Raw genomic sequence first — 18,394 nt, 5'->3', positions numbered from 1 at the left:
CAGAACGAAGCCTACCTTGTGCAAATGTTCTATAGATGTATCATTAAATATCAAATGTCATATCACAGACGTCACATACGGCTTGGAACATTTATAAATCGTTATCTGTTTCTCATATGATCAGATCGTCTCATATCCATAACTTTGTTGCCAGCGTAAATTGTAGGGATAAACACTTGCTATACAGTACAGCTATAAGGATACTGTTATTGGTTCATAATGACATGGCTCAGTGTGTGAGTGTAACCGATGTGAAATGGCTAGTTAGTTAGCGGTGGTGCGCGCTAATAGCGTTTCAATCGGGTGACGTCACTCGCTCTGCGACTTTAAGTAGTTGTTCCCCTTGCTCTGCAAGGGCCGCGGCTTTTGTGGCGCGATGGGTAACGATGCTTCGTGAGTGTCAGTAGTTGATGTGTGCAGAGGGTTCCTGGTTCAAGCCCAGGTTGGGGCGAGGAGAGGGACGGAAGCTATACTGTTACATGAGGAGTAGTGTGGCCAGGAGGAATCTTCTCTTTCTCCTCCAGTCTCTCACCTGAGGGTTGTCCAGGCCCTCCCAGAACGTGAAACAGGCACAGTAGTGACGCTCTGAGTTGATGTCGGTCAGAACCGACACGAAGAACGACGGACGCTCCCTCTCTGGAACTAACTGCCATCCGTTGGGCTGACAGAACTGAGAGAGAAAAGGAGATGGGGAGAAAGAGGAGGGAGAGGGTGAGATCGACAGAAAATGAGTTAATGGGTGCAGGGGTCGAGAAAGAAGGGAAGAAGGAGCGAAAAGGGAATGAGGTGAAAGGGATAGAAAGAGAGGAGGGAGAGATGAGGAAGCAGGAGAGAGAGTGATGACAGAAGAGGAACATACAGTATTAGTGGGCCGCATCCCAGTGTGGTGTGTCACATGTCCCTACTCTGCATCTCTGTGACTCACCTCTGATCTCTAGCCTATAATTTAGTTATTTTCCACCGCTAGGCTACACCAAGTTAAGAAAACTTTCCACGTGTCAGAAATGATTAACCTTACACCCTTATTTTGGATCGGGGTGACAAATAGGCTAGAAGCAAACCAAGGAATAACCATTGTTCTGTAGGCATTCATCTTGTAAAACATAATGAACACTTAGGAATTCTTCAATACTGACTCGGGCAAAACACAGACAATAATGAGGTAATCAATACTTGAATAAGGGTTATTTGGGAGACATTAAATACATATTAACAGTAAATTATTCAGGGTTATGTTGATCCCTTTATGTTGATCCCCCCTTTCTTCAGGTACGGATGATGCATGTAGCATCGGGTAAATATGTAGGCTATTGTGCATTTGTTTGTGTGTGAGTTATGTTAGTTACATACCAGTTCGATGCCTTGTGGAAAGGGATTGTCCTCCCAGTCTTTCTCAGGAAAGCGCTGGAGAATGTGACCTTGGCCCTCACTGCCCCCTGCAGAAAGAGAGAGGAAAGAGAGTAACAAAGGTCAGGTCGGAACTCTTGATCAGAGAGCCGAGTTATCTGTCAGGGCCTAGTCCACTACTGTATGGCTGGGGATTGCCAGGGACCTCACCATACAATATTATTACAATACTTAGGTGCCGGTACGATATGTATTGAGATTCTCACGATTCTATATGTATTGCAATTCGATACTGCGATTTCATGTTCCAAACATATTTCTCCCTATATTGCTGCACAGAGACAAGAGAGCGCATGAGAAAATGAGTTGGAAACAAGTGCTGAAAATATGTTAACTCACTGTTTAATTTGTATTTATTTTTTTAATAAAAAAGGCTGTACCCTGGCGCCGCTACAGCCGATTAGCGCTAACTAACACTTATTTTTACAAATTGATACTTTGAGTCAGCTATAGTCCACTGATTTGACAAGCACGTATACACACACACACACACACACACACTTACTCTACTTTGTTCATGTGTTTCAGCTAACCTCATGACCAAAAACACACACTGCTCTAAATGTCATAACCCTCTGAAGTCTTCAGTGGTGTTATGTGGACTGTGTCATGTGCATTCCATCGGAAGTGCACCCCTATTGATAAAACTAACACCAAATGTATGGTTGTATTGGACATGAGACATGCACTTCTGTCTCTCTCCTAGTTGGGCAGGATATCAACCGTGATAAAATGATCCTTAACCCATTAGTCCCACAGGGTTTGAAAATTGGACCTTTGTTATTTCTAATCTATATTAATGGCATTGCTGATGTGTCTTTTACCGTACTTCCCATTCTCTTCGCTGGTGATACCAATTTGATTTTATCACATAAGAATTTTGATTCAATAATTCATGAAGCCAACTCAGGCACGGCAACATTTTCTGAATGGTTCCAGATAGATTTTTCTTTACATTTAAAGATAGTGAATACTATAAAGTTAAACAAATTAAGAATAATAAATATTGTATAAAAAATATATATATAATCATTTAAAAAAGCCAGGACCTCAATTGGTAGGAATGAAATGGAATAAGTTACACCCACTAGATACCTCTAAGTTCTAATTGATGAAAAGTTATCCAGGAAAGATCATATTCAATTTGTCCACAGCAAAGTGATGAAATCTGTTGGTATCATCAGCATTGCTTCCTAACTCTATACTATAGCATAATTTACCCGAGATCTCATTAACCTGTTACAGCTAGGGGTTCCAACCATATCCGGTGAAATGGCAGAGCGCGAAATTCATTTTTTAAAATATATATAACTTTCATACCTCTTTGGGCTAGGGGGCGTTATTTTGACATCCGGATAAAAAGCGTGCCCAAAGTAAACTGCCTGCTACTCAGGCCCAGAAGCTAGGATATGCATATTATTAGTAGATTTGGATAGAAAACACTCTGAAGTTTCTAAAAAACTGTTAAATAATGTCTGTGAGTATAACAGAACTGAAATGGCAGGCGAAACCCTGAGGACAAACCATCGCAAAACAGCATAACACTGATTTCAACGGCTGGCACTTTTATTATAGGGCGAAATCCTCCCTGATTGCAGTTCCTAGGGCTTCCACTAGATGTCAACAGTCTTTAGAAAGAGTTTTACGCTGGTTTTTGGAAAAATGAGGGAGAAGTTGTAGTTTTTCTAAGTGGCTCCCATTTTGGCTGTAGTGTTTCCAAGCGCGTGGAGGAAAGTGCGTTTGTTATTTATCTCCGGTAAAGACAATAACGATTCTCCGTCTTCAATTTTTACGTTTATTTGCGTATTAGGGTACCTAAGGTTTGATTATAAACGTTGATTGACTTGTTTGGATAAGTTTATTGGTAAGGTTTGGGATTCATTTTGAAGGAAGGAAATCGGTGGATTATTGACTGAAGCGCGCCAGCTAAACTGAGTTTTTATGGATATAAAGAAGGACTTTATCAGACAAAAGGACCATTTGTAATGTAACAGAACTTTTGGAGTGCCAACAGAAGATCTTCAAAGGTAAGGCATATATTATATCGCTATTTCTGACTTTCGTGTCGCAACTGCCTGGTTGAAAATGATTTGTCATGCATTTGTATGCGGGACGCTGTCCTCAGATAATTGCATGGTTTGCCTTTTTGAAATCTGATACCTTGGCTGGATTAACAAGAAGTTAAGCTTTATTTTGATGTATAACACATATACTTTCAAGAATGTAAAATATTTGAATTTAGTGTTTTTTAATTTCTTGCTCTGCAATTTCCCCGGATGTTGGCCAGGTGGGACGCTACCGTCCCACGTAGCCGTAAGAAGTTAACAAAGTTGACGAAATCAGGGCAAGAGTTGCTTTCCAAAGAGATGTCCGGGATTGTAACATACTCTGTTTCACGTAAACATGGCAAGCTTGGGATATGCTGTCGGAGTCGGTACAGCCAACGTGATTTCAGTGCATCGCGCCGACAGGAATAAACATCTCTCCGGTAAGAAGAAGGACGGGGGTGTATGTTTCATGATAAACGACTCATGATAAACGACTCATGGTGTAATCTTAACAACATACAGGAACTCAAGTCCTTTTGTTCACCCAACCTAGAATTCCTCAAAAGCAAATGCCGACCGTATTATCTCCCAAGAGAACTCTCCTCGGTTATTGTCACAACCGTGTATATCCCCCTCAAGCAAATGCAAAGACGGCCCTTAAGGAACTTCACTGGACTTTATGCAAACTGGAAACCCTATATCCCGAGGCTGCATTTATTGTAGCTGGGGATTTTAACAAAGAGAATTTGAGAACAAGGCTACCTAAAGTCTACCAGCATATCGAATGCAGTGCATGAGCGAGTAACACGCTCCACCATTGCTACTCTAACTTTTGCGAGGCCCTCCATCCCTCATAGCCTGGTTCCTCTCTAGGTTTCGGCCTTTCTAGGGAGTTTTACCTAGCCACCGTGCTTCTACACCTGCATTGCTTGCTGCTTGGGGTTTTAGGCTGGGTTTCTGTACAGCACTTTGTGGCATCAGCTGATGTAAGAAGGGCTATATAAATAAATGTGATTTGATTTGGCAAATCTGACCATGACTCCATCTTGTTGTTCCCTTCCTATAGGCAGAAATTAAAACAGGAAGAGCCCCGCTGGCCTGACCAATCGGATTCCACGCTTCAAGAATGCTTCGATCACATAGACTGGGATTTGTTCCAGGTAGCCACTGACTTATACGCTGACTCGGTGAGCGAGTTTAAAAGGAAACGTATAGGAGATGTTGTACCCACTGACTACTAAAACCTTCCCTAACCAGAAAACGTGGATGGATGGCAGCATTCACACTAAACTGAAAGCACGTTCCACCACATTTAATCATGGCAAAGCGACCGGGAATATGGCCGAATACAAACAGTGTAGTTATTCCTTCCGTAAGGCAATCAAACAAGCAAAGTGTCAGTATAGAGACAAGGTCGAGTCGCAATTCAACAGCTCAAAAAACAAGACGTATGTGCCAGGGTTTACAGACAATCACGGATTACAAACAGAAAACCAGCCCTGTCGTGGACGTCGATGTCTTGCTTCCAGACAAACTAAACACCTTCTTTGCCCACTTTGAGGCTAATACAGTGCCACCGACACAGCCCACTGCCACCGTGGCCGACGTGAGTAAAACATTTAAGCGTGTTAATCCTCGCAAGGCTGCCGGTCCAGAAGGCATCCCTAGCTGCGTCCTCTGAGCATGCGTAGACCAGCTGGCTGGTGTGTTTACGGACATATTCAATCAATCCCTATCCCAGGCCGCTGTCCCCACATGCTTCAAGATGGCCACCATTGTTCCTGTTCCCAAGAAAGCAAAGGTAACTGAACTAAATGACTACTGCCCCGTTTGTGACCCAGGTCTCAAACCCGCCCAGTTCAATTGGGTCCTGGACTTCCTGACGGGCCACCCCCAGGTGGCTACTCCCTGACTACTCCCTGTTCACCCACGACTGCGTGGCCATGCACGCCTCCAACTCAATCATCAAGTTTGCAGACGACACAACAGTGGTAGGCCTGATTACCAACAACGACGAGACAGGAAAATAACCTATCACTCAATGTCAGCAAAACGAAATAAATGATCGTGGACTTCAGGAAAAAGCAAAGAGAGCACCCCCCTATCCACATCGACGGGACAGCAGTAGAGAAGGTGGAAAGTTTTAAGTTCCTCTGTGTACATATCACCAACAAACTGAAATGGTCCACGCACACAGACAGTGTGGTGAAGAAGGCTCAATAGTGCCTCTTCAACCTCAGGAGGCTGAAAAAATGTAGCTTGTCACCAAAACCCTCACTAACTTCTACAGGTGCACAATTGAGAGCATCCTGTCGGGCTGTATCACCGCCTGGTACGGCAACTGCACCGCCCTCAACCACATGGCTCTTCAGAGGGTGGTGCATTCTGCACAGCACCTGATGTCACAGGAAGGCCAAAAATATCATTAAGGACAACCACCCAAGCCACTGCCTACCATCCAGAAGGCGAAGTCGGTACAGGTGCACCAAACCTGGGACCGAGAGATTGAAAAACAGCTTCTTTCTCAAGGCCATCAGATTGTTAAACAGCCATTACTAGCACAGAGAAGCGGCTGCCTACTTAGACTTGATATCATTGGCCACTTTAATAAATGGAACACTAGTCACTTTAATAACGTCACTTTAAGAATGTTTACATATCTCGCATTACTCATCTCATGTATATAGTGTATCCTACACTATGTATTTTATACTATTGCATCTTAGCCGCTCTGTCACTGCTCATCCATATATTTCTATATTCTTATCCCATTCCTTTACTAGATTGTGTGCATTTGGTTTTGTTGCGAAAATGTTGATATTACCTGTTAGATATTGCTGCACTGTCAGACCTAGAAGCATAAGCATTTCGCTACACTCACATCTGCTAACCATGTGTATGTGACCAATAAAATTAGATTTCGAACTGAAGAAAGCCGTACTGCACGCTCAAGAATGTGCTGGTTCCCATACCGCTGCTGCCATTTCAATGTCATTTGAGAATATGTTTGAAACATGAACACTCCTAGTTCCATTCGAACAACTGACTGGAGAAATAAGCTTAACTGCGTCTGCAGCAGACGTGATATACTCTGTCATGGCATTGAAATGCCTGCTCAATGAAACTGCCAACGCAGACCGTGGAGTTAGAACTTACAAAACTACTCGAGGCTGTGAACAAGCGATTCAGTGGCATTCTCTCTAAGCCTCTTTACTGTGTCGCCACCATGCTCGATGCTAGGTACAAGGACCGCTACTTCGATGCAGACAAGAAACAGGGTTTACGTGAAATGTTACACACACACAGTTGGACAAGATGGAAACGGACACAATGACAGTGCGCACCGAGGAAGAGAGGACACGGACAGACAGAGCTGAAACTTCACTGCTTGACATGCATGATGAAATCCTGGTTGAGAATGAAACGACTGAATGAATGAAAAAACGAAACAGTACAGTAAGTAAGTGAAAGAAATAGGTTTTGATTATGTTTTACTGGTAATGGGGACATACGTAAATGCCAACAAAATAACTTTTTGGTCAGTGTGGTGTGGTGTGTGTGTGCGTAACCTTTATTTAAGTAGTCAGTTAAAGAACACATTCTTACAATGACAGCCTACGCCAACCAAACCCGGACGGCGCTGGGCCAATTGTGCGCCGCCCTATGGGACTCCCAATCACGGCCAGATCTGATACAGCCTAGATTCAAACTAGGGACTGTAGTGACGCCTCTTGCACTGAGAAGCAGTGCCTTAAAACACACACACACACACACCTAACTATTTAACTGCACTAGAATGCTTAAAAAGGCAGCAAATGTTTTTTTAATATCGGTTATCTGTATCGTTTTTTGGCATGGAAAATATTGGATATCGGTATCGGACAAAAATGTAATATCAGTGCATCCCTAGTATTTACATTTCAGTCATTTAGCAGACGCTCTTATCCAGAGCACTAGTGAGTGGATACATTTTCATATTTCTTTCCGTACTGATACCCCTGTGGGAATCGAACCCACAACCCTGCCGTTGTAAGTGCCATGCTCTACCAACTGAGCCACACGGGACTTTACATACGCCTCCTATCTACACAAAAATCACTCATCATACAAAAAACATTTCCAAGACTAGCCACCTCTAATTACCTGGCTCCATCCACCAGTTGACCAACTAGTGCTCCCGCACAGTAGCTAACCGGGCTATCTGCATTGTGTCCCACCACCCACCAACCCCTCTTTTACACTACTGCTACTCTCTGTTCATCATATATGCATAGTCACTTTAACCATATCTACATGTACATACTACCTCAAATCAGCCTGACTTACCGGTGTCTGTATGTAGCCTCGCTACTTTTATAGCCCCACTACTGTATATAGCCTGTCTTTTTACTGTTGTTTTATTTCTTTACCTACCTATTGTTCACCTAATACCTTTTTTGCACTATTGGTTAGAGCCTGTAAGCCTGTAAGTAAGCATTTCACTGTACACCTGTTGTATTCAGCGCACGTGATAAATAAACTGATTTGATCTGCACCTTTGTTTAAGAAACTCATACCTCCCAGACAATTTACCGAAACCCTTCAATGGATTCTGCCAGGTTAATTCTGAAATCCATCTATATAGCAAGACACTGCAATAACCTTCACGCTCCCAACTGCCACACCTCACACAGCCAATTCTCTATCAGATACAGAGGTACCATATAGAGGTCGACCGATTAAATCGGAATGGCCGATTAGTTAGGGCCGATTTCAAGTTTTCATAACAATCGGTAATCGGTATTTCTGGCCACCGATTTATTTAACTAAGCAAGTCAGATTAAGAACACATTCTATTTTCAATGACAGCCTAGGAACGGGAGTTAACTGCCTTGTTCAGGGAGGATTCGGGGATTCGTTTTTGCAACCTTCCGGTTACTAGTCCAACGCTCTAACCACCTGCCTTACATTGCACTCCACGAGGAGCCTGCATGGCAGGCTGACTACCTGTTACGCGAGGGCAGCAAGAAGCCAAGGTAAGTTGCTAGCTAGCATTAAACTTACCTTATAAAAAACAATCAATCTTAACATAATCACTAGTTAACTACACATGGTTGATGATATTACTAGTTTATCTAACGTGTCCTGCGTTGCATATAATCGATTCGGTGCCTGTTCATTTCTCATCGAATCACAGCCTACTTCGACAAACGGGTGATGATTTAACAAGCGCATTTGCGAAAAAAGCACTGTCGTTGCACCAATGTACCTAACCATAAACATCAATGTCTTTCTTTAAAATCAATACACAAGTATATATTTTTAAACCTGCATATTTAGTTCATATTGCATGCTAACATGAATGTGTGTCACTTCTCTAGCGTTCCGTGCAAGCAGTCAGGGTATATACAGCAGTTTGGGCCGCCTGGCTCAATGTGGACTGTGTAAAGTCCATTTATTCCTAACAAAGGCCGTAATTAATTTGTCAGAATTGTACATAATTATGACATAACATTTAAGGTTGTGCAATGTAACATGAATATTTAGACTTAGGGATGCCACCCGTTAGATAAAATACGGAACGGTTCCATATTTCACTGAAATGAACGTTTTGTTTTCGAAATGATAGTTTCCGGATTCTACCATATTAATGACCAAAGGGTCGTATTTCTGTGTCTGACTGTGCGATAGTAGGCAGCAGCAGGCTCGTAAGCATTCATTCATACAGCACCTTCCTGCATTTTGCCAGCAGCTCTTCGCAATTCTTCAAGCATTGCACTGTTTATGACTTCAAGCCTATCAACCCCCGAGATTAGGCTGGTGTAACCGATGTGAAATGGCTAGCTAGTTAGCGGGTGCGCGCTAATAGCGTTTCAAGCGTCATTCGCTCTGAGACTTGGAGTAGTTGTTCCTTGCTCTACATGGGTAACGCTGCTTCGAGGGTGGCTGTTGTCGATGTGTTCCTGGTTCGAGCCCAGGTAGCAGCGAGGAGAGGGACAGAAGCTATACTGTTACACTGGCAATACTAAAGTGCCTATAAGAACATCCAATAGTCTAAGGTATATGAAATACAAATCGTATAGAGAGAAATAGTCCAATAATTCCTATAATAAACTACAACCTAAAACTTCTTACCTGGGAATATTGAAGACTCATGTTAAAAGGAACCACCAGTTTTCATATGTTCTCATGTTCTGAGCAAGGAACTTAAACGTTAGCTTTTTACATGGCACATATTGCACTTTTACTTTCTTCTCCAACACTTTGTTTTTGCATTATTTAAACCAAATTGAACATGTTTCATTATTTATTTGAGGCTAAATTGATAGTATTTATGTGTTATATTAAGTTAAAATAAGTGTTCATTCAGTATTGTTGTAATTGTCATTATTACAAATAAATACATTTAAAATTAAATGGGAGAAAAACATTTTTACAAAGTAAAATATATATATACTTTTTTTCGAAATACAAATAATATCTATTTAAAAAAAAAAAAAATGTAGTTTTTTTTACACATCGGCAGATTAATCGGTATCGGCTATTTTTTGTCCTCCAATAATCGGTATCGGCGTTGAAAAATCATAATCAGTCGACCTCTAGTACCATACTCTGGAATTCTTATCTTCACATTGCCAAAACATCATCATCCCTCAATAACTTCAAGGCAAGACTGGGGATGAACCAAATGACTCAGTAATCTCCTCCATATAACCCAAATCTCACACACACACACACACACACACACACACACACACACACACACAGTTTATAATGTTTTATGATTGCTGATCAGTTCATTTGTACATTGTAGGGTGCCGTCTTTCGGATGGGATGTTAAATAGGTGTCCTGACTCTCTGAGGTCATTAAAGATCCCATTGCACTTATCGTAAGAGTAGGGGTGTTAACCCCGGTGTCCTGGCTAAATTCCCAATCTGGCCCTCATACCATCACGGCCACTTTATCATGCCCAGTTTACAACTGGCTCATTCATCCCCCTCCTCTCCCCTGAAACTATTTCCCAGGACGTTGCTGTAAATGAGAATGTGTTCTCAGTCAACTTATCTGGTAAAATAACGGTAAAATAAAAAATAAATACAATTTATGATTAGTGGGTTTTGTTATCGGTTTTAACAAACCTTTTTTATTTTTGTACTTATGTTTTGTATATAGTTTTGTGTGGGTTGTGTGGGTTTTACATTATAAGGCCCTTCCAACCACACCTACACAGTTTATATATTTGTTTTTATCTGTATTGTTGTTTATCACTTATTTTCTTTGGTGCAAATAAATTAAACCAAAAAGTATTGTGATATGTAACTATCGATTTCCCCCCCCATCACTACTTTACTGTCAGTCTGTCGTAAAGAAAAAGATGAGCTCAATGCCAAACTGTTACTTCATGACACAGTTATTGTTGACACAGTGGTTTAGGTACCTCCAGTCTAAGGGCTCAGACACACCAACAGCGTTTGCTGGCTGAGAGTACTTCACCTCTGCATGTAATTTGCAAATTGAGCGTGCACAGATTTCACATGTACTGTAGAGTCACATGAAAAATGTCGGCAGACAGACATCTAAAGCGGGTGGTCCCTAAAACAAAAGCGCGCTGAACGATCGGCAGACGAACGAACGCTGGATCCACATTCGTGTAATGTGTGCGAGCCTTGATCCTGGCCTTGAGGGATCATGACCCAGAAGGGACTGGCCTTGTTCCAGGCTGCCTCACTAATAGGCAAAAACTTTCTTGGCACAACGCTCTTGCGATTATTCCCGAACACAGTATGATTTCTCTTCAGACTTCAGCTAAGACGTCAGTGCTGCTCGTCTTAGCAGAATGACAAAAGCCTTCTTATGTAACCTCTACAAAATCACTCTGTTAACCATCATTTGAGCTTCTCTGTCTAGACAGTCGTCTTCACACAGAATTCACTTTATGTCACAGCATGAGACGAGTCACTGAAAGAGACATTATTCCCAAAGTAAAGAAGGAAGAGAGAGTTTGTGGTCGAATGCGGCGTCAGTCTGAGAGAATAATAAAAGCCTCAGGCTCTTTATCCCGGCGAACAAAACCAAGAGCCTGGTAAGCCCAGTCACAATACAAACAACAACTATAGGGCAGGCAGGCCTGCAGGCAGGCAGCTCCCAAAACCAAACACACAGATGGGAAGGAAATAGCCTACTTATCGTCTCTTCTGCACACTCTCCTTCACCCTCTTTCCCCATCTCCTCTTACACCATCTCACCTTTGCTACCATCCCAGTCTCGCTCTCCCTTTCTCGTGAGAAGATGGGAGTCATGAGACAGTGGGTTGCGTTCAGTAGACCAGCTGTACTTCATTCCTGACCACTTTAAAAAGAAAACGTTCTGGTGTCAAAAACACATTGACCAGTCAAACACAAAGCTGCAGGAATGCAGGCAGCCAGCCTTTCATATTACATGTACTCTATCATTCGTTTAAAAAGCCACTCAAGTTCTGTCTAAACAGACGTGAGCAGCGGTCAGGGAAGGAATTTACATTTTCAACTTTATCGCACTGCTGTTTATTCATTTAGACCTACTTTGTGCTACATTAAGTGATGTGCAGGCAGCATAAAAAGTGAGGGGATGGCTAGTGGTAGATTATCAATAGTACCTTTGGCTAAATTATCCATACTAGAATACCACTTTCAATGCATGTACAATACATTCCTTCATTTCAAGTAGTATACTAGTGTGGATATTGGAACGTATTGTTTCAGTAGCAGCCAGGTGGTGGTGTGTTTTCTACATGCACTCAGAGGACCTCCTCATTGGTGGACTGTAAACTGTGACAGAAGAGAGGAGTACATAAAAACTTCCTTAAGGTTTGGCTCTGTGAACTTCAGCATGTAGCACAGGTAGGTCCGTCCGTCCGTCTCACAGAATATAGTCCTCATGCATTTTGTGTGTGTAAGTGCAGGTAATATATGCTGAATGGGTTAATCTGTGCAATAAGAGCTTGTGAGACCAACAATCGGTCAAAGGTGGAATATTTGACAGTACCTGTCTGTTGCTACATGCGTGGCCTGGCCAGTGTTCCCACATCTGTGTTTGCAATGCAATTAGTCTAGGGCTGGGTAATATGGCCTAAAAATCATATCTTGATTTTTTTCAAACATATGGGCGATTCACAATATACACCGAGTGTACAAAACAGTAAGAACACCTAATATTGAGTCTTCCCCCTCAGAACCGCCTCAATTTGTCACGGTATGGAGTCTACAAGGTGTCGAAAGCATTCCACAGGGACGCTGGCCCATGTTGACTCCAATGCTTCCCACAATTGTGTCAAGTTGGCTGAGTGGTCCACCACCCAAAGGACATTCTTGATACACACGGGAAAATGTTGAGCATGAAAAACCCAGCAGTGTTGCAGTACTTAACACAAACGGCTGGCACCTACTACCATACCCCATTCAAAAGGCACTTAAAATGTTTTGTCTTACCCATTCACCCTCTGAATGGCACACACACACACACACACACACACACACAATCCATATCTCAATTGTCTCAAGGCTTGAAAAGTATTCTTTAACCTGTCTCCTCCCCTTCATCTACACTGATTGAAGTGGATTTAATTTTATTTATTTAACCAGGTAGGGTAGTTGAGAATAAGTTCTCATTTGCAACTGCGACCTGGCCAAGATAAAGCAAAGCAGTTCGACACATACAACAACACAGAGTTACACATGGAAGAAACAAGTGACATTAATAAGGGATCATATAGCTTTCACCTGATCAGTCTGTGTCATGGAAAGAACGGGTGTTCATAATGTTTTGTAAACTGTGTATAGAGGCCTCCCGTGGTCTAAGGCACTGCATTGCAGTGCTTGTGGCGTCACTACAGACCCGGGTTCTATCCCAGGCTGTGTCAGAGCCAGTCTCCGTGACCTGGAGACCCATGATTTGGATTTCCTTGTATCATCGCGCTCTAGCAACTCCTTGTGGCGGGCCGGGTACCTGATTTTGGTCGCAAGCTGGCCTTCCACAACAACCAAAAACTCACAAATAATATAATTATTTTATAAAAAAATTTTAAACATGTTTTTTTTGCAATAGTCACTGATCTGGCTTTCAAGTCTATGAAAATGCACTTGTTACTAATTTAACCAGAACCACGCATAATGTACATTCACTAATAAGGACCAACTTTTTGTAGTAGGCATTATAGATAATTAGGTCTCAAACAATCTCTCAACACAAGCCCACGTGTCAGTGAGTAGCCAGCTTATCTTGATATTTAAAGTCTTGCCAACTTGGATCTGTTTAACAAGGTAAAACAGTTGATTTGTTATGAACATACCCTTCTGTCTATCTCCAACTGTTTGAACAGCATACTAGCCTGTCCACTTTGTTCAGATGTTGAAATAAAGTGGCCCAACTTATTTCAGAGAATGAGAACGAGTTGCCAATTCCTTATATAATTGTGTTTTATAAATATGCATGAGGATAAAAAACTGACTAGGCAGATGGTATAACAGTCTATAGCTAAAATGCTGCTTGCGGGATCTGCGTGAGACAAACTGAGCATTCATTTTCCAGAATCAGAATCAATTGACACTCCCGTTTTAGTAGGGTCTGCTTTTCAAGCAATTTCAGGAGTTGTCGTCTATTATAGTAAAAGTGTCTCAATGTGTTTCAGTGTCCATATGACTGATTCTGTTTGACAAAACCTCAAATGCAAATAACCGGTGGAGGACCTCAAAAGCAAATAGCCTTGTTGTCAGAGAATCTTTCATCTTTGTTGTTGTGAGTGGCAGGGGGAGGGGGAGGGGCTAGGTGTGTAAATGGTAAGGCGCACAGTCACAGCAGGAGTGAAGGAGACAAGACTAAAAAGGCAACGTGAACAAGCGGACATAAGCGTACCTAAAAACATGAATAAAATTATAATATTTGATCTTGCGATACAGACATTTGCAAGATCACACTTAAAACAAACTCAAATGAATTAGATATATGAGTCAATCGTAACGTGGTACGTAGGCAGTGGCACATCACCTATGTGAATTCTGGTCGTGCTGCTTTTTGACTGCAACACTAGTGTTACACTAATGCAGACATCCTGATGTTATACTAGGGAAATTGTGTTCACATAGCTAGGGCTTCCTGGCCCAAAGTCAGAGCAGGTCCACTGAGGCCATGGCCCAGTGAGTCCCAGGAGCCGGGCTGTTTTTTGGTTAAACACCACGGTAATCTGGAGGTGGAAACACAAAAGTCTGAGGCTTTTAGTAAAACACCAGGGTAAATCTGGTAACTGGGACCAGTAGTAACATTTCCCCTCCATACAAACCCCCTTTACTGTTATAAATAAATTAAATGGTAACACCACAACAAACTTGCAGTAACCTAAAATTACCTTTAAAACCTGTTGGGGCTAGGGGGCAGTATTTGCAAGGCCGGATAAAAAACGTACCCGATTTAATCTGGTTACTACTCCTGCCCAGTAACTAGAATATGCATATAATTAGTAGATTTGGATAGAAAACACCCTAAAGTTTCTAAAACTGTTTGAATGTTGTCTGTGAGTATAACAGAACTCATATGGCAGGCCAAAACCTGAGAAGATTCCTTGCAGGAAGTGGAAATCTGATTTGTGGAATCACATTCAACACTTTGCCTATGAAACACACCGTGAGTTAGGATTCATTTAGCACTTCCTAAGGCTTCCACTAGATGTCAACAGTCTTTACAAAGTGGTTTGAGTCTTCTCCGGTAGAAACTGACCGAACGAGAGTCCTGGAAAGTTGGTCATAGGGGGAGGGCCAATACTACTATGACACGGGCGCCCGTGGGTACCCTCTCGTTCCGAAACGTTTAGTAAGACAATGCAATCGTCCGCCTTGAATATTATTGAAGCTCTGATTGAAAAAGGCCCTAAAGATTTATGTTATACAACGTTTGACATGTTTGAACGAACGTAAATATATATTTTTTGCACATTCGTGACGACAAGTCCCGCACGCCTCGTACATTATGAGTAGCCTTCGGAACGCGCTAACAAGAAGGAGCTATTGGGACATCAATTATTAACTTTTCCGAACAAAACTACATTTGTTGTGGACCTGGGATGCCTGGAAGTGCCTTCTGATGAAGATAATCAAAGGTAAGGGAATATTTACAATAGTATATTTGATTTTAGATGGTTCCATGATGGCGCTAACCTGTATCGCCTAGCCTATTTTTCTGAGCATAGCACCTCGTTTATTGCAAAGTGTGATTTCCCAGTAAAGTTATTTTTAAATCTGGCAACGCGGTTGCATTCACGAGATGTTAATATATAATTCTTTGAATGACAATATTAGATTTGACCAATGTTTTCAAATAGTAATTTTGTAAATTGTAGCACTAATTCACCGGAAGCATTTGAGGGAAAATATTTTCTGAACATCACGCGCCGATGTAAAATGCTGTTTTTATATATAAATATGAACTTTATCGAACAAAAGAATGCATGTATTGTGTAACATTATGTCCTAGGAGTGTCATCTGATGAAGATTGTCAAAGGTTAGTGCATAATTTTAGCTGGTTTTCTGCCTTTGGTGACGCCTGTCTTTGCATTGAAAATAGCTGTGTGTAATGTTTTGTCAATGTACTGTCCTAACAATCTAACTTTATGCTTTTGCCGTTAAGCCTCTGAAATCTGACAACGTGGTTGGATTAAGGAGGTGTTTATCTTTCAAATGGTGTAAAATAGTTGATTGTTTGAGAAATTGAAATTATTAGATTTTTGCTATCTTGTCAAGCAATCCCGTTACCGGGATGAGAACGGGAAGGGGTCCCATAGAGGTTAATAATAATAATAATAATAATAATAATAATAATAATAATGTTTCGCAATAGACTGCAGTTACCATAACAGACAGAGTCAGGTACACACCCTGGCAGAGTGATTCCTCTGCCACAAGGTTGAGATATGCTATCAGCTTTGGGCAGTGATTGGGGTGGCAATCTGTAAGTCGCTCTGGATAAGAGCGTCTGCTAAATGACTTAAATGTAAATGTAGAGTAAAATCTAAATTGTATTTGTCACATGCTTCGTAAACAGGTGTCGACTAACAGTGAAATGCTTACTTAGGGGCCCTTCCCAACAATGCTGAGAGAAACAAGAGAAAGAGAGGAAAAATAGTAACAGAAGGAATAAAGCCACAATCTGCAATATTAAAGCTGACCCACCCACCATAAAAAAAAAAAACACAAGGAAAAAATGCACAATGAATAACATTAACTTGGCTATATAGCGGAGATAAGAATGCTGGTTTATTGCACTGAGTACAAAGCCAGGGTGCAGGACATCCTGCATCTGGAAAAGGTGATATTACCAAGCAGAGCTGAGGGAAGGAGTCTGCCTTAAGGCACAGACACAATGCAAGTGTTTGCCGGCCGAGAGTACTTAGCACCTCTAAACAAAGTGTCGGCTATAATTTGCAAAACAGACAAAAATGGAAGCATTCAGACGCCCGGGCAGGTGGTCCCTTAAACACACTGTGTAGTCAGCAAGCAAACATTTGTGGCAGACAAACAGCAAACCATACTTCGGTGCGATGTGTTTTCTTGGGCGCTTTTCAGACAGCAATCAGATTGTTGCCTAGTAGCTAGCTGGCTACATCAGGCCACTGTGTTTAGGCTAATGAGATGCTAGTTAGCTAGCCAACCTGACATACTGTATAGCTAAGAGAAATATCATCAGCTAGCTAACTTCATTTTAGCCTGTTATCTTGGTGTATTTTTCATTGTAAATTAAAAACACATGCTGCAAATGCATGTGTAGATAACAGGCATGGAGGAGGTTGAATAGATTTGCCTCTACAGCTGTCAGAAAGGGAGAGAGTAGTCTAGTAGCTAGTTAGATTTTATGGGAGGTCATTATTTCCCCTAGAGGGGAAAATTATGAAGACCGTCAGAGTAAACAGGAACCACAACAGGCTGCTGAGGGGAGAACGGAGCTAATGGAATGGCATCAAACACCTGCAAACCATGTGTTTGATGTATTTGGTAGCATTCCACCCATTCCACTCCAGTCATTACCACGAGCCCATCCTCCCCAATTAAGGTGCCACCAACCTCCTGTGAAAGCAACATAATAGTCAGGGCTGTCAGCCATAGGCCCACAGTATGATGGCATTGGTGGCCTTATGGGCATGTGCAACACACCCATGTCATTGTACATCTGAAGCAGAGAAAAACTAAACTCACACATTGTGTGCATATTGTTAATTAAGGTCCCCCCGAAATTCTCCTGCCGACATGCGTCTGGTGGAAAATACACTGTTAGTCAGTAGCACACATTGCAACACTCACATTCTGTCAGTGTACCCAAGTCATCCTACCCATCACTTCGAGTTTTTCTCCTCCTCTTTTCAATCACTCTCCCTCAGCCTATCAGAGAGCATGTGCTGAATTGTCAGTGGCTGTGTGCTCTGCCAGCCATCTGGAACGGGACACTCAAGCTGACTTTCCTTGACTCCCTGAGTGCTGATGGGGGAATACTAAAGTCTCAGTCCGGTTTCAACATTCCCAGGTGCCATTCCAGGATATTTATGTTGCCGAGTCAGCGAAACAGAACAGGCTCTTAGGATTTCCATTAATACATGGCATGGAGGACCGACCACACACACACACACACACACACACACACACCTTTAGCAATGCTTATAGTGTTTCAGAGGTATTGCTAATGGATCTCCTCTCTGCTGCTGGTTCTGTCTCTGTGGGATATCACCGCTTTTAAACACTTTACAACACTCAAGTCATTGGCTCCATCTACCTAAAAATGTTTTTAAAAAAAGAGGCCTTTTCACTTTAGTATTACATAGAGAATCATGGAAGAGCATGTATGCACACACCCACTGCACAAAAACAAACCACTGTTCAAATAAACATGGTTGTCATAACAATAGTCTCTGTGTACTGGACAACAGAGCCTAGAAGCCTGCAA

General features: G+C 42.0%; 1 protein-coding gene across 11 annotated transcripts in view; it reads right to left on the bottom strand.

The window, feature by feature from the left end:
- sbf1 (SET binding factor 1) overlaps positions 1 to 18,394 on the bottom strand; it is an 88,837-nt gene that overhangs the window by 43,326 nt on the left and 27,117 nt on the right. For all 11 annotated transcript variants that reach the window (XM_029761283.1, XM_029761290.1, XM_029761287.1 and 8 more), the window contains exons 2-3: positions 1,351 to 1,436; positions 533 to 670 (exon numbers count right to left, since the gene is read on the bottom strand). In XM_029761283.1, the coding sequence (XP_029617143.1) occupies positions 533 to 670; positions 1,351 to 1,436 (224 nt within the window). The remainder of the gene's footprint in view (positions 1 to 532; positions 671 to 1,350; positions 1,437 to 18,394) is intronic.

This window comes from Salmo trutta, chromosome 8, assembly GCF_901001165.1.
Source record: "Salmo trutta chromosome 8, fSalTru1.1, whole genome shotgun sequence".
Lineage (NCBI taxonomy): Eukaryota > Metazoa > Chordata > Actinopteri > Salmoniformes > Salmonidae > Salmo > Salmo trutta.
Note: the sequence above shows the minus strand (reverse complement) of the source record. Positions and strands in the feature narration are given on the sequence as shown.